We start from the raw sequence: 13,510 nt of genomic DNA on the forward strand, positions 1-13,510 counted from the left end.
GCCGCGCTGTGCGAGTTTGCTGTGTTGTGTGTGTGTAGGCTTGTGAGGTGTGTGTGTTATGTGCGGGCCTATTGTGAGAGTGAGAGGTGTGCATGTTTGTGACTGTGCATGGTGAGCGATGCGTGCCGTGCAACGGCGTGCATGTGAGTTGTGTTGTCGTGCATATGCCACGCGTGTGTCGGTGATGTTCGAGGCAGTTGCGTTAAGGTCTCCACATGAGTGGTCTTCTTGCTCGCCACGTTTAGGAAATTGACAAAAAATGTAGATAGCAGTATTTCACAGCTTGTAGGATGCACTGGTAACGGTATTCACGAGCTTATAGATGCATGGAGTTAACGCTGAGAATGTCTCCATCAGTCACCTTTCTTGGTGCATGGAGGGTGTACGCACTGTGACGGGGGGGAGAGGCGGGGGGGACGCGCCCGCACCCTAGATTTTGGAGCAAAATTTAAAAAATAATTGGTTTCACTAAAAGAGAATTGCTCGGTAGTCGATTAAGCTGCTACATTACATCAAAAGTGCCGCTCCAAATACCATCTCCCTCGGCCGATCTACATTTGTTCAACATCTTTCTTGTGGGGACGACGCCCTAGACCCCCACCTTTTTCTCCGCGGATGTGCCACCGGTCCTTGAAATCCTGGAACGTCCCGTTACGGAGCGCCTTCCCGCCCTTAGGAATTTGCTTCAGGCCTACGGCCCTGGTAGCTATAAATACTCCGCGCGCTACGTATTAAAGCTGAAGATCTGTAGCGGAGCAGTATATAGCTACGATTTTTAGCTGCTGTATGGTAGAATGCTACACATGAGCGCGATTTACCTACCGTGTACCAGAGCATGCAACCACTACGATTTATCCGTATTTATACGAATTTCTATTCCTTTTGCACCACTACGACCAGTTTGTATCAAACTACGAATTTCACTGTGATAGGAAAAAAAAATTTTTTTTCTAAATTATTGTCATTTTTTGTCAATTTATTGTCATTTTTGACCCTCAGAATGCAGGAAATTGCATCTCAGAATCAAAAAAAATTTCGGGGCGGCCATGCCGCCCCCCTAGCACCAACTCGGTCACTAAGTGACCCTCGAACTACTAATTTGATCGCCAGGAAACTACAGATTGCTTCAAATATGTGTTGGCATCTCTGGTGTACAACTAATGTACTGTGTATGTAATGCTGTGCGATAGTCAGGGAGAGTTGTATGAAATACAGTGACTTAGTGGGTTAAAAAAAGAAAATATCAAGAGTGCATCCTTATTTTGACGATGCGACGTCACAGCTATTATGTATGTAGTAACTTTTTACCAGCATTATTGTTTAAATTCTGTGTGTGGGGGGGGGTGTCTAATATATTGGAGCATCTCGTAAGATGCGTGACATCGTACTGCGTATATAACGAATATTTCACAGAGGCACTTCTGCTCTGGATGTGTTTCGCGATCGTGACACTGTGAAGCAGAGAATCATCTCAACTCTCGATTCGTCGTCCATTCGTTGTCTTGCGCGCGATTTCGACGTTTAAAACGTTGAAGAAAGTTCATACGCAGACGCATTCCATGCGCCAACACTCGAGTAGATTGGTGACAGCTTGCGGCCGTTGTTGTGGTGCGTTTCTGCGACGCGATTTTATTCTAGATACTAGCGTATCTCGAAACCCTTTCGTGTCGGCTTGCGTTCTACGCCAGCGAAAGCTATCTGTTATGCTTCAAGTGAATCAGAAACACTTCACAGTGGATGAATATTTATCACGGATAGATATGCGCGTTACGTGACTTAACGGTGTGTTTAATGTCGACATAGCAGTTTTTTACGACGTTGTGATGTTCGTGGTGTTTTGGTAAATAAGCGTTACGAGTGAACATGTGATGACGCACGCACACCAAAGTTCGCAGTTATCGAGATTTTACAATCGATTTATACGTTTTGTTACGTTTGATACGGAACATAATAATAGGTAGAGCTTTCAGTCTCGCGTTAGTATAACGTGGTAACGCAGGAGATAGTGAATAAACACACTGTATGAATTTTAGACGACATAAAACGCATACTCGTCGTGTAAAGCAACAGTTAACGTTTTTATTGTTATTTGTATACGACGGGGCGCCCACGGTACGAATCAAAAGCAACTCTGTGACGTAGTAGCTGATCTACTGATCTAGCTGATCTACTGATCTAGCTGATCTACTTAACAAGATGTACATCTCAATGTTCTCCCAACACTTCGTAGAGTTTAGACGATAACGGAATACGGCTACGTAAGATAAACGACACAACGGTGATCTACTTCTAATCGGCAATTCACTCGGATGTGCACATGAAGGCTCTTGCCGTCTACGAACCGACGAATAAAAATTACTTTTAGCTTAACATTACTTTAAAAACTACTTTAACTTTCGGGACATCGACGTTCGTTTTCCGGATAAAAAAAAACGAACTCGACGCTCTCTTTCGCTACCGATAAATAGCTTATCAATGTTGATCGACCCCCTCCCCTCCGATCCCCGCGGACCCCCCCTCCCCGCGAGAGAGATGACCTCTTACTGTACAAACTCATCACTGCCCACGCACTGTTATGAGTGGATTCCCGCCCATCCCCGCCCGCCCCCCGCGGTGAGTTACGTCAGCTGCCCATCCCTGTCGCACCTCATCCTGATGGTTACATCATCTACACTCTCTCTCTCTTTCTTTCTCTCTCTCTTATTATATGTTGTTTACCTCTATCTTGCTCTCCCTCCCTCTAACTCTCTCTCTCTCTCTTTCTCACACTCTCTCGGTCTCTTTCGCTCTGCTTCTCTCTCTCTCTCTCTATCTCGCTCTATCTATCTATCAATCCCTCTCTCTCTCTCTCAATCTCTCTGCTTCTGTCTCTCTCTCTATCTCGCTCTATCTATCCCCCCCCTCTCTCTCTCTCTCTCTCTCTCTCTTTCTGCCCCTCCCTCACTCTCTCCCTCCTTCCCGTGCCTTTCTCTTGCCTGACAACTCCCTCATTAAGCTCATTAAGCCTCATTCAGCTCAACTGACCCACTCACCAGGGGGCGGTTGAGGAGCAGTAAACACGTACACCATTCGTTAAGCCACACTATAGACATTACATTACATCATTGCTGGCAACAATGCCCCTCCCCCCTCCCCTCCCCCTCCCCCCCACGTTCTACCAGGGGGCACGCATCCACACCCACGACAGACAGTAACGACAGAACTAGGTGCAAAAACCCGCGTAGAGACACTTCTTGTTCAATTCGGAATCCACCTAACAATTAACCAATAAAGGACGATGCCAGCAGCGTAGCTAACCCATTTTTCCTGGGGAGGAGGGGGGGGACAAAGTCACGTACATTGTGTGTTCTGGGAAGGCGACTGCCTTTGACCATGTATTGTATCTACTTTTTTTCTGGGCAACTGCCCCCCCCCCTCGGCTAGCTACAGCCCTGGATGTATTTATTCTGGGAGCATGCTATTATACAGATGCGCGTGTAACTAAGCAATGGTAGAGGTAGGTAACGGTTTACCCATAGAACCCCTCCCCCACCTCACGCGCACGTACACACGCACGCACGCACGCACGCACACCAGACACACACACACGTACGGACACACATACACGTACGTACACACGCCCGCACACACACACACAATTATGTTCCGTATCAAACGTAACAAAACGTATAAATCGATTGTAAAATCTCGATAACTGCGAACTTTGGTGTGCGTGCGTCATCACATATTCACTCGAACATAAAACACCACGAACATACAACGTCGTAACAACTGCTATGTCGACATTAACACACCGTTAAGTCAACGTAACGCGCATATCTATCCGTGATAAATATCATCCACTGTAAAGTGTTTCTGATTCACTTGAAGCATAACAGATAGCTTTCGCTGCGTAAGAAGCCGACACGAAAGGGTTTCAAGATATGATAGTATCTAGAATAAAATCGCTCGCAGAAACGCACCCAACAACGCCAACAACGCCGCAAGCTGTCACTAATCTACTCGAGTGTTGCGCATGGAATGCGTCTGCGTATAAACATTCTTTGCGAAATTTTAAACGTCGAAATCGCGCGACAACGAAATGGGCGTTTTCAACGACGAATCGAGAGTTGAGATGAGTCTGCTTCACACGTCACGATCGCGAAACACGTCAGAAGTGCCTCGTGAAATTATTCGTTTATATACCAGTACCATGTCACGCATCTTACGAGACGCTCCAATATATTAGACACCCCCCCCACAAATTTAAACAATAATCTGGTAAAAAGTTACTACATACATAATAGCAGGAGTAGATAATAGAATTATCTACTCTATTATCTACTCCTGATAATAGCTGTCCGCGCTAATAGGTACGTGTTGTCAAAAATAAGGATGCACTCTTGATATTTTCTGTTTTTACCCACTAAAGTCCCGGTATTTCATTCAACTCTCCCTGACTATCGCTCAGCATTAGATACACAGTACATTTGTATGTACACTGTAGGCAAATCCGCTGATGTGTACATTCTACCATACAGCAGCTAAAAAATCATAGCTATAATACTGTCCGCTACACCGATCATCGGCTTATAATACGTACGCAGTATTAGAAGTACCAGGGCCGTAGGCTGAGCAAATTCCTAGGGGGGGAGGGCAGTGACGGATCCAGGATTTCAAGGAGGGGGCGAGAAAAAGGTGGGGGGTCTAGGGGTCCTCCCACAGAAAATGTTGAAAATGTAGATCGATAGTATTTGAGGTACTTTTGAGTTGTTTGTTTGTACAGCCTTCATTCCGACTACGGCAATTCTCTTTTAGTGAAACAATTTATTTTTTAAATTTTGCTCCAAAATCTAGGGGGGGCCGCTGCCCCCCTTGGCCCCCGCAGGCTACGACCCTAAGCACACAGGGTGGATGATGGAGACATTCTCAGAGTTAAAAAGTGCATCTATAAGCTGTGAAATACCGTTACCAGTGCGTCCTACAAGCTGTGAAATACTGCTATCTACATTTTTTCAATTTCCTAAACGTTGGTGAGCAGAGCCACTCGTGTGGAGACCTTACCAACTGCCTCGTACATCAAACACACGCGTGCATATGCACACACACACTCACATGCACGCCTTGCACGCACGCTCGCTCGCTCACATGCACACACAAACATGCACACACTCTCACTCTCACATAGGCACGCACATACACACACACCTCACAGCCTCACACACACACACACAAACTCACGCGCGCACGCACACACAGCTAGCGCCACCCATAGGGCGAATATCGCGTCATCGATCCCTCCATCTCCCGGCGGGAACCCGTGCGAGGTCAAGCAAGGTCATACAAGGTCGTGAAAGGTCAGTCGACCTCCCGAGCGTCGGCTATTCCCTCGGGCACCTGAACCGTCAGCCCGTCCAGATCCTTGGTAAGGATGACCTGGCAGCCGAGCCGCGACCTGCGAACAGAGGTCAAGGTCAAGGTCAGGTGAGCGTGATACGGCACAGGCAAACCCGTGTTAGTGCCGTGACCCCGGAATTTCGCAGGGTTCTGCAGCGACATGAACTCTCATCTTTAAGTCCGACTCTATTATTTGCGAACGACTACATTAACGTATACCGTGACGCATGTACTAGCGCTCGTAGGGTCTATGTCCCCCTGACCACTGTTTGACCTGGCTTGTTTAGCTATTTCTGACTAACCCTAACCCTAACCCTAATATATATTATATATATATATATAGTATAATATATATATTATTAGTCAGAAATAGGCTAAACGAGCCAGGGCAAACAGAGGTCAGGGGAACATAGACCTTATCTGCTGTACTAGCACTGTTCAGGAGTAGCTATGGTTACGTACGTGCCAGATAGACTGTAGGCAAGGTATTAGGTTAGGGTTAGGGTCAGGATAAGAGTTAGAGCTAGGCTGTGGTTATGTACGTGTCAGATCTAGAGAGCACTGTGGTGAGTGTATTGGTTCCTGGCCAACATTAGAAAAAATATTTGTTTTGGCCCTCACCGCGCCGAGCGCGCGCGCCGACTGAAAGTTTGGGTAGGTAGGTAGGCTTATTTATTTTGAGGAGGGTCTTTGTATAGCAAATTCAGCCATGGTGATCTACATGCTCGGGTGTGGTTGTGTGGAGATACCGTTTTATGTTGAATGTTTGTTTTGCTTGTACATATAATGTATTGTGGACCATATCTTTATATAATGTACAGTGACACAATTTGTAAAAAAAAAATGGGAAAGACAATAAATTTTTTCGATTCGCCCCTTTTTGGGGCGGCTCGGGTTGCGCGACAACCAAAATCAATATTTTTGATCATGGCCTTAGTGTGTAGATGTTAGTGTTATCGAGCTAGAGCTAACTCGTGTGACGTACGTGTTGACGTCTGATAGCCTGTATGAGATGTCCGAGCATGTCTAGCTCCTCATTCAGTGGGTTATGGGTTAGTCTTAGAGGCTAGCGTGAGCCTAGGGTTAGAGTTAGAGCTAGGGTTAGGGTTAGAATGTAGGCTGGGTTGACCGTAACGGGTCCTGAGAGATTGTAGGCAAGGTCCAGCATGTTAGCTCCTCATCGGTGGGTTAGGGTTAGTGGTTAGGGTAGAGTCTAGAGCTAGGGTTGTAGAGTTAAGGCTAGGACTAGGATTAGGGTTACGTACGTGTCTGATAGACTGTAGGCAAGGTCCAGCATGTCTAGCTCCTCATCAGTGGGTTAGGGTTAGAGTTAGGGTTACGGTTTCGCTAGGGGTTACGTACTGTCTGATAGATCTGTAGCAAGGTCCAGCCATGTCTTAGCTCTCCATCAGTGGGTAAGGGTTAGTGTTAGGTAGAAGCTAGGCTAGGGTTACGTCGTGTCTGTAGAGCTGTACGGCAAGGTCCAGGCATGTCTAAGCTGGGCCTCATCGGTGGTTTCTCGGGTAGCCGGTCGTAATCCGCCTGCTTCAGGATGACGCTGAACACGTCAGAGGCAATGGCCAAGCGTTCCTCACACGGCAGCCCTACAGGGAGAAATACATAGCATGTATAGTTATATATATAGTATGTTGCGTGTGTGTTGCTGTGTATGTGTGTTGCGTGCGTGCGTGCGTGCGTGCGTGGTTTGTGTGTGTGTGGTGGTGTGTGTGTGTGTGTATGTGTGTGTGTGTGTGTGTGTGTGGTGTGTGTGTGTGTGTTGCGTGTGTGGTGCGTGCGTGGCGTGTGTGTGTGTAGCTGTAATACTATAGAGAAGGTTAGAGGCAGGCAAGGCGTTCGCCGCTCACACGCACCATACAGGGGGAATGATATACTTGTATATATATATTATAATATATATATATATATATATATATTATATATATGTAAGTATGTATTATATACAGGGGTTTTTTTTTTCTTCTGGGAAAAAGTTAGACAAAGAGGTTATGGCCAGTTGGGGAAAATATGTGCATGATGGAGAGTTAAAATACAGGATGTATTGATATATTTATAGGTTACCACATAGATTGCAGGAATATACTTATCAGTAAATACAGGAACCATTTTCACAATGGCGATGTTTAAATTTGACAAATGTTGGCTCTGGCGCGTGAGTCGCGGCACTGTGGCCTCCTAGTATACAGAAACCCTGATATCATATATATTATATATTATAATATCTCTATAAATATATGATATCACATGTGTAGCTGTTATACTATAGCGAGAGAGGAGCGCAGAAATGGGAGGTTAGAGAGCAAGCGCAGCGTTCACGTCTCACGGACGCTCGTCTACAGGGGGTAATTATACATGTCATATATTTATATATATATATATTCGAGAAGTAGATCAAAGGATTTTATTCCCTATGTATCTACTTCTGATATATATGTATGTGTAGCTGTTATAGCATAGAGAGAGAAAGTGACGTGAGAGAGAGAGAAAATGGATGAGTGAGAGAGTAGAGAGGGAGAGCGAGAGAAGAGAGAGAGAGATGAGAGAGAGAAGAGAGAGAGAGAGAGAGAGAGAGAAGAGAGAGAGAGAGAAGAGAGAGACAAGAGCGAAGAAAGAGAGAGAGAGAGAAAAGAGAGAGAGAGAGAGGAAAGAGAGAGAGACGAGAGGAAGAGAGAGAGAGAGAGAGAGAGAGAAGAGAGACAGAGAGAGAGAGAGAAAGAGAGAGGAGAAGAGAAGAAAGAGAGAGAGAGAGAGAGAGGAGAGAAGAGAGGAGAGAGCAGAGAGAGAGAGAGAAGATGAGAAGGAGAGAGAAGAGAGAGAAGAGAGAAGCAGAGGAGAGAGAGGAGAGAGGTCAACAGAGAGAGAGAAGAGAAAGAGAGAGAGAGCGAAGAGAGAGAGAGAGAGAAAGAGAGACGAGAGCATGAGAGAGAGAGAGACGAGAGAGAAGAGAGAAGAGAGAGAAGAGAGAAAGAGAGAGGGACGACCGAAGGAGAAGAAGAGAGAGAAAGAGAAGAGAGAGAAGAGAGAGAGAGGGAGAGAGAGAGAGAGAGAGAGAGAGAAAGAGAGAAGAGGAGAGAGAGCGAGAGACGAGAGAGAGAGAGAGAGAGAGAGAAGAGACGAGAGAGACGAGAGAGAGAGAGAGAGAGAGAGCGAGAGAGAGAGAGAGAGAGCAGAGCGAGAGAGAGAGAGAGAGAGAGAGAGAGAGAGTGAGAGAGAGAGAGCGAGAGAGAGAGAGAGAGAGAGAGAGGAGAGAGAGAGAGAGAGATTAACCGGAAGGAAGAGAGAGAGAGAGCGAGAGGGAGAGAGAGAGAGAGAGAGCGAGAGAGAGATGAGTGAAAGAGAGAGAGAGAGAGAGAGAAGAGAGAAAGAGGAGGAGAGGAGAGAGAGAGAGAGAGAGAGAGAGCGAGGGAGAGAGACGAGCGATGGGAGAGGAGAGGCCGAGAGAGAGAAGGAGAAGCGGCGAGAGAGCGAGAGAGAAGAGAAGCGAGAGAGAGAGAGGAGAGAGAATGAGAGAGGCGAGAGTAGCGAGAGAGAGCAGAGAGAGAGAGAGAGAGAAGCGAGAGAGAGAGAGATGAAGAGTAGAGAGAACGAGAGAGAGAGAGCAGAGAGAGAGAGAGAGAGAAGCCGAGAGAGAGAGAGAGTAGAGCGAGAGAGACGAGAGAGCAGGAGAGAGAGAGAGAGAGAGGCAGAGAGAGAGAGAGAGAGAGAGCGAGAGAGAGAGCGAGAGAGAGAGAAGAGGCGAAAAGAGACGTGCAGACGGAAAAGATGAGAGAGAGGCGAGAGAAGAGAGAGAGGAGAGAGAGCGGAGAGAGAGAGAGAGAGAGAGAGAGAGAGAGAGAGTAGAGGAGAGGAGAGAGAGAGAGAGAGAGAGAGAGAGAGAGAAGAAGAGCGAGAGGGAGAGAGTGAAAGAAGAGAGAGAGAGAGAGAGAGAGAGAGAGAAGAGAGAGAGAGAGAGAGAGCAGAGAGAGACGAGAGAGAGAGAGAGAGCGAGGTCGGGAGAGAGAGAGCGAGAGAGAGAGAGCGAGAGAGCGAGGAGCGAGAGGCGAGAGAGAGAGAGAGAGAGGAGAGAAGAGAGAGCGAGAGAGAGAGAGAGAGAGCGAGAGAGGCGCAGAGAGAGAGAGAGAGTAGACGAGAGGAGAGAGACGAGAGAGAGAGCAGAGAGAGAAGAGAAGAGCGAGAGAGAGAGAAGAGAGAGAGAGAGAGAGAGAGAGAGAGAGAGAGAAGAGAGAGAGAGGAGAGATGAGAGAGAGGAGAGAGAGAGAGAGAGGAGAGAGAGAGAGAGAGAGGAGGAGAGAGAAGAGAGAGGAAGAGGAGAGAAGAAGAGGAGAGAGAGAGAGCATGACTCGTTACTGTACACAACTCATCAGCTGCCCACTGCACTGTTAGAGTGGAGTTCCCGCGCGCATGCCCCGCCGCCCCCGCGGTGAGTACGTGTACTCAGCTGCGCATCTGTCGCAGCACTCGTCCTGATGTTACCTCATCTACAGACTCTCTCTGTCTCCTATTTTCTTTCTCTCTCTATTATATTGTTTTTACCGTCTATCTTGCTCTCCTTCCTCCTAACTCTGCCGCTCCATCTCTCTCCTCTTTCTCTCTGCTGTCTCTCCTCTCTACCTCCGTGTGTCTCTCTCTCTATCTCGCTCTATCTATCTATCTATCCCTCCTCCTCTCTCTCTCTCATCTCTTCCTGCCCTCCCACTCATCTCGTACCGCCCCTCGCTTCCGGCCCCTTTCTCTTGCGCTGCAACCCTCCCTCATTAAGGTCATTAAGCTCATTGCAGAGCTCAACTGACGCCACTCACCAGGGGCGGTTTGAGGAGGGCAGTAAACACACACAAATGTCGTTAAGAGCCACACTATAGACAATAAGCATTCATCATTAGCTGGCAACAAGCCCGCTCCCGCCCTCCCCTCTCCCTCCCCCGCCACGTTCTACGCAGGGGGCAAGGCATCAACAGCCCACGACAGAGCAGTAACGACGAACACCACATAGGGGCACAAAACCCGCGTAGGGGACACCATTCTTGTTCAATTCCAGGGAACCGCCACCTAACATACACGCCAATCAAGAACGATGGCCAGCAGTGTACTAACCGCATTTTCCTCGGGGAGGAGGGGGGCGAAAGTCGCGTACGATTGTGTTATCTGCGAAGGCGACGCCTTTGACACATTGTATTTGTATCTACTTTTTTTCTGGGCAGCGACCTGCCCCCCCCCCCTCGGCTAGCTACGGCCCTGGATGTATTTATTCTGGGAGCATGCTACTATTACACGAGCTAATACAGATGCGCGTGTAAGACTATAGCATGTAGATGGTAGGTAACGGTTTGCCCATAGCACGCCTCCCCACCCACGTGCACGTACACGCAACGCACGCGCACACCACGCACGGACATACGAAACGCACTCACGCACCGAATCACACATGCACGCCACACAGTGCCACAACACGCACGCCCAACACACAACCAACACATACACACACACACCGACACCACAGTCACGACACAACAGCACACACCCACAACACACACGCGCGCACACACACACAGCACACACACACGGCGCACACACAGGCCACACACACGAGCGACGTAAAGTGCCGGCACCGGACACAGACACACACACACACAGGCACACAGCCACACACGCACTCACGCACACAGGGCGGGCGGGCACACACACACACACACACACACACACACAGTGAACACACACACCGACACAACACACACACACAGACAAACAGCACGCACAGGGGCACGACACACACATAGACTCAGAGGAAACTCCGGCCATAATAATACTCAAAACGCAAATAGGTTATAAGCCCAGCCTGCTGAGTACGTTCCACCGTGTGCGATAACCTTTGCCAGGACTTTTGCAAGTCACTGGCGCGAAACAGAGCTCCCGCCCCTCCCCTCTCTCGATCTTCTCTCTCTCTCTCTCTCTCTCTCCTCCCCCTCCCTCCCTCCCTCGCCCCGCTCCTCCTCCCTCCCTCGCCTCTCTCTTCCCTCGCCTCTCTCTCCTATCAGGCAAGCTCTCTCTCTCTCTCTCTCTCTCGCTCTCAGTATCCTCTCGCTCTCTTCTCTCTCTCTCTCTCTCTCTCTCCTCTCTTCTATCTCTCGTCTCTCTCTCTCTCTCTGCTCTGCTCTCTCTCTCTGTCTCTCTCTCTCTGTCAGGCTCAGGGCTCGTCAGCTCGATTCTCCGGTGGACCCATCCAGCAGACATGTCCGTCGTCGTCATCGAGACTGGCGCGCTAAGTCAGCTCGGTCGCTCCTATGATAGCGCTCTCGCGCGCTCCATCTCGTCTCTCTCTTTTGTGTCGTGGAACATTGCACCGTAGTGCAAGCAACGTAGCGAGCGTAATACACATACACATCATACATACATTAACATTTGCTTCTAGCATAGATTAACAGTACCCATATCTATATACTGGATCTAATATAGATAAATATATCTATAGTAGTATACTGTGCAGTAGTGAGTCCACGATGCACGATGTATACTCGATCATGCGCGGTTGAACAGTGCTCGAACAAGCCACCTTGGGTTATCAAAAATCCATAATCATGTTCCATAAAAAAAAAATCGAAGAAGTAGTAATGTAAAACTTGAACAAGAAAGACTTGGGGAAATCTGATGAGAAATCAGAGATGACATCGATATGTTAGTTCGGAAATCACGGCGTGCAAGCATTCGCGCGGCAGGTACTTCCTGTTGAGGGCGCTAAGAGGCCTAGGACAGACTAGGGGATTGTTATAGCCGGCTGCAAGACCGCACATAGCATGGGCACACACGTACATGCACGGACGACCGTTACGGCACAGCGCATGGGCATTACAACAGCCGCGCCGCCGGAGTAACCGATTTAGACCGATCATCGATTATCTGGTCGCAGACCGACTGATCCGATTACCGAAATTACAGACCGATTGACAAACCAAACCCTTAAGAGGGTATACAGTGTTTCCCGCTGGCCTAAAAAAGGTCGTAGTGAGGCTGGTAAAATGTTGTTTGGCGTGTTTTTGGCGCGTTTCGATGTCCTAGCATAGCGAGCACTGCAGGTGAAGGATTTTTGAATGTTTGTGAAAAAATGGTGCAATTGTGGCGCATTCTAAGGTATTTTGTTGCATTATAAGCACTGTTCTATGGAAGACTGGTGATTCTTCGTCAGCAAGGCAGTGTTTTGGACAAATTTCCTGTGTGGCGGCTGAGAATTGAGCGAGGCGGGCACCTTGCTTCGTGTCGGAACACTGCTGCTGAATTGTATATACAGTAAATAGAATATCCATATATGCGTAATACGTAAAGTAAGCAGGGGGGACAATTTTAAGGCAAACGCTGCTTAGGGCAAGATGCTACAGTTGTCCTGCTAAAAGTTACTAGTCCCAAACTCAATTCGCGGCAAAGGAGACAAGCCGCTATTGCTACAGGCCGCTGCCGTCGCTTGTTAAAAAGAAAAAGAAAAAAAAACGCGGAGCTTACCCGTAGCCGTCAATGTCGGATGTCGTGTCGATGACGATATCGAGTAGACTGTCGCCGATATTTCCAGCCGCGCCGTGACCGCTCGGCCGTCAGCCTTGATGAAGGTCTGCGAGACGACTGCGGAAGGACAGACTAGGATATTTTTCGATGCGCGGGTCAGAATCGCGTTGACAAGAAGACAAAATGGTTATTAAATTAAGTCAGTAATTAAGCATTAGTTTTAGCATTATGTCTTAGGCGTTAGTCGTTAGCATTTAGTCTTAACTTTAGTCCTTAAGCGATTAGTCTTAGCATTATGAAATTTTGGACTCAAGTAAAGACGGCAAAAATCCGACAAGTAATAAATTCAGATCAACGGCAGAGTCTGAAAAATAACGTCGGAGGCCTGTGTCCACTTGTGTGCCCTATCGTAGAAGACCTCTATGCCAGTATCCGCAGCTATTGTAGAATGGGCTGCGCAAGACGGATGAGGGGGTTATGGTTGGGTTGGGATAGGGTTAGCGGTAGAGATATCGTAAGTTCCGGCGCTAGGAAGGGACTGGGGCATAACCATACAATAGCGAATTTACAATAACCAGCAGCTGTAAGCTCCTTGTGCTTCACGGCAAGTTACACCTTATGGTTTGGT

At 47.9% G+C, this 13,510-nt stretch overlaps 1 protein-coding gene across 1 annotated transcript in view; it reads right to left on the bottom strand.

Annotated features, from left to right (window-relative positions):
• Positions 1-4,395: 4,395 nt before the first annotated feature.
• LOC106816074 (adrenodoxin-like) overlaps positions 4,396-13,510 on the bottom strand; it is a 17,235-nt gene continuing 8,120 nt past the window's right edge. Inside the window, 4 exon segments of the mRNA XM_014820630.1 lie at positions 4,396-5,434; positions 6,642-6,696; positions 6,894-6,934; positions 11,869-11,878. Of these exon segments, the coding sequence (XP_014676116.1) occupies positions 5,338-5,434; positions 6,642-6,696; positions 6,894-6,934; positions 11,869-11,878 (203 nt within the window). The 3' untranslated portion in view covers positions 4,396-5,337.

This window comes from Priapulus caudatus, unplaced genomic scaffold (genome assembly GCF_000485595.1).
Source record: "Priapulus caudatus unplaced genomic scaffold, Priapulus_caudatus-5.0.1 Scaffold1277, whole genome shotgun sequence".
Classification (NCBI taxonomy): domain Eukaryota; kingdom Metazoa; phylum Priapulida; class Priapulimorpha; order Priapulimorphida; family Priapulidae; genus Priapulus; species Priapulus caudatus.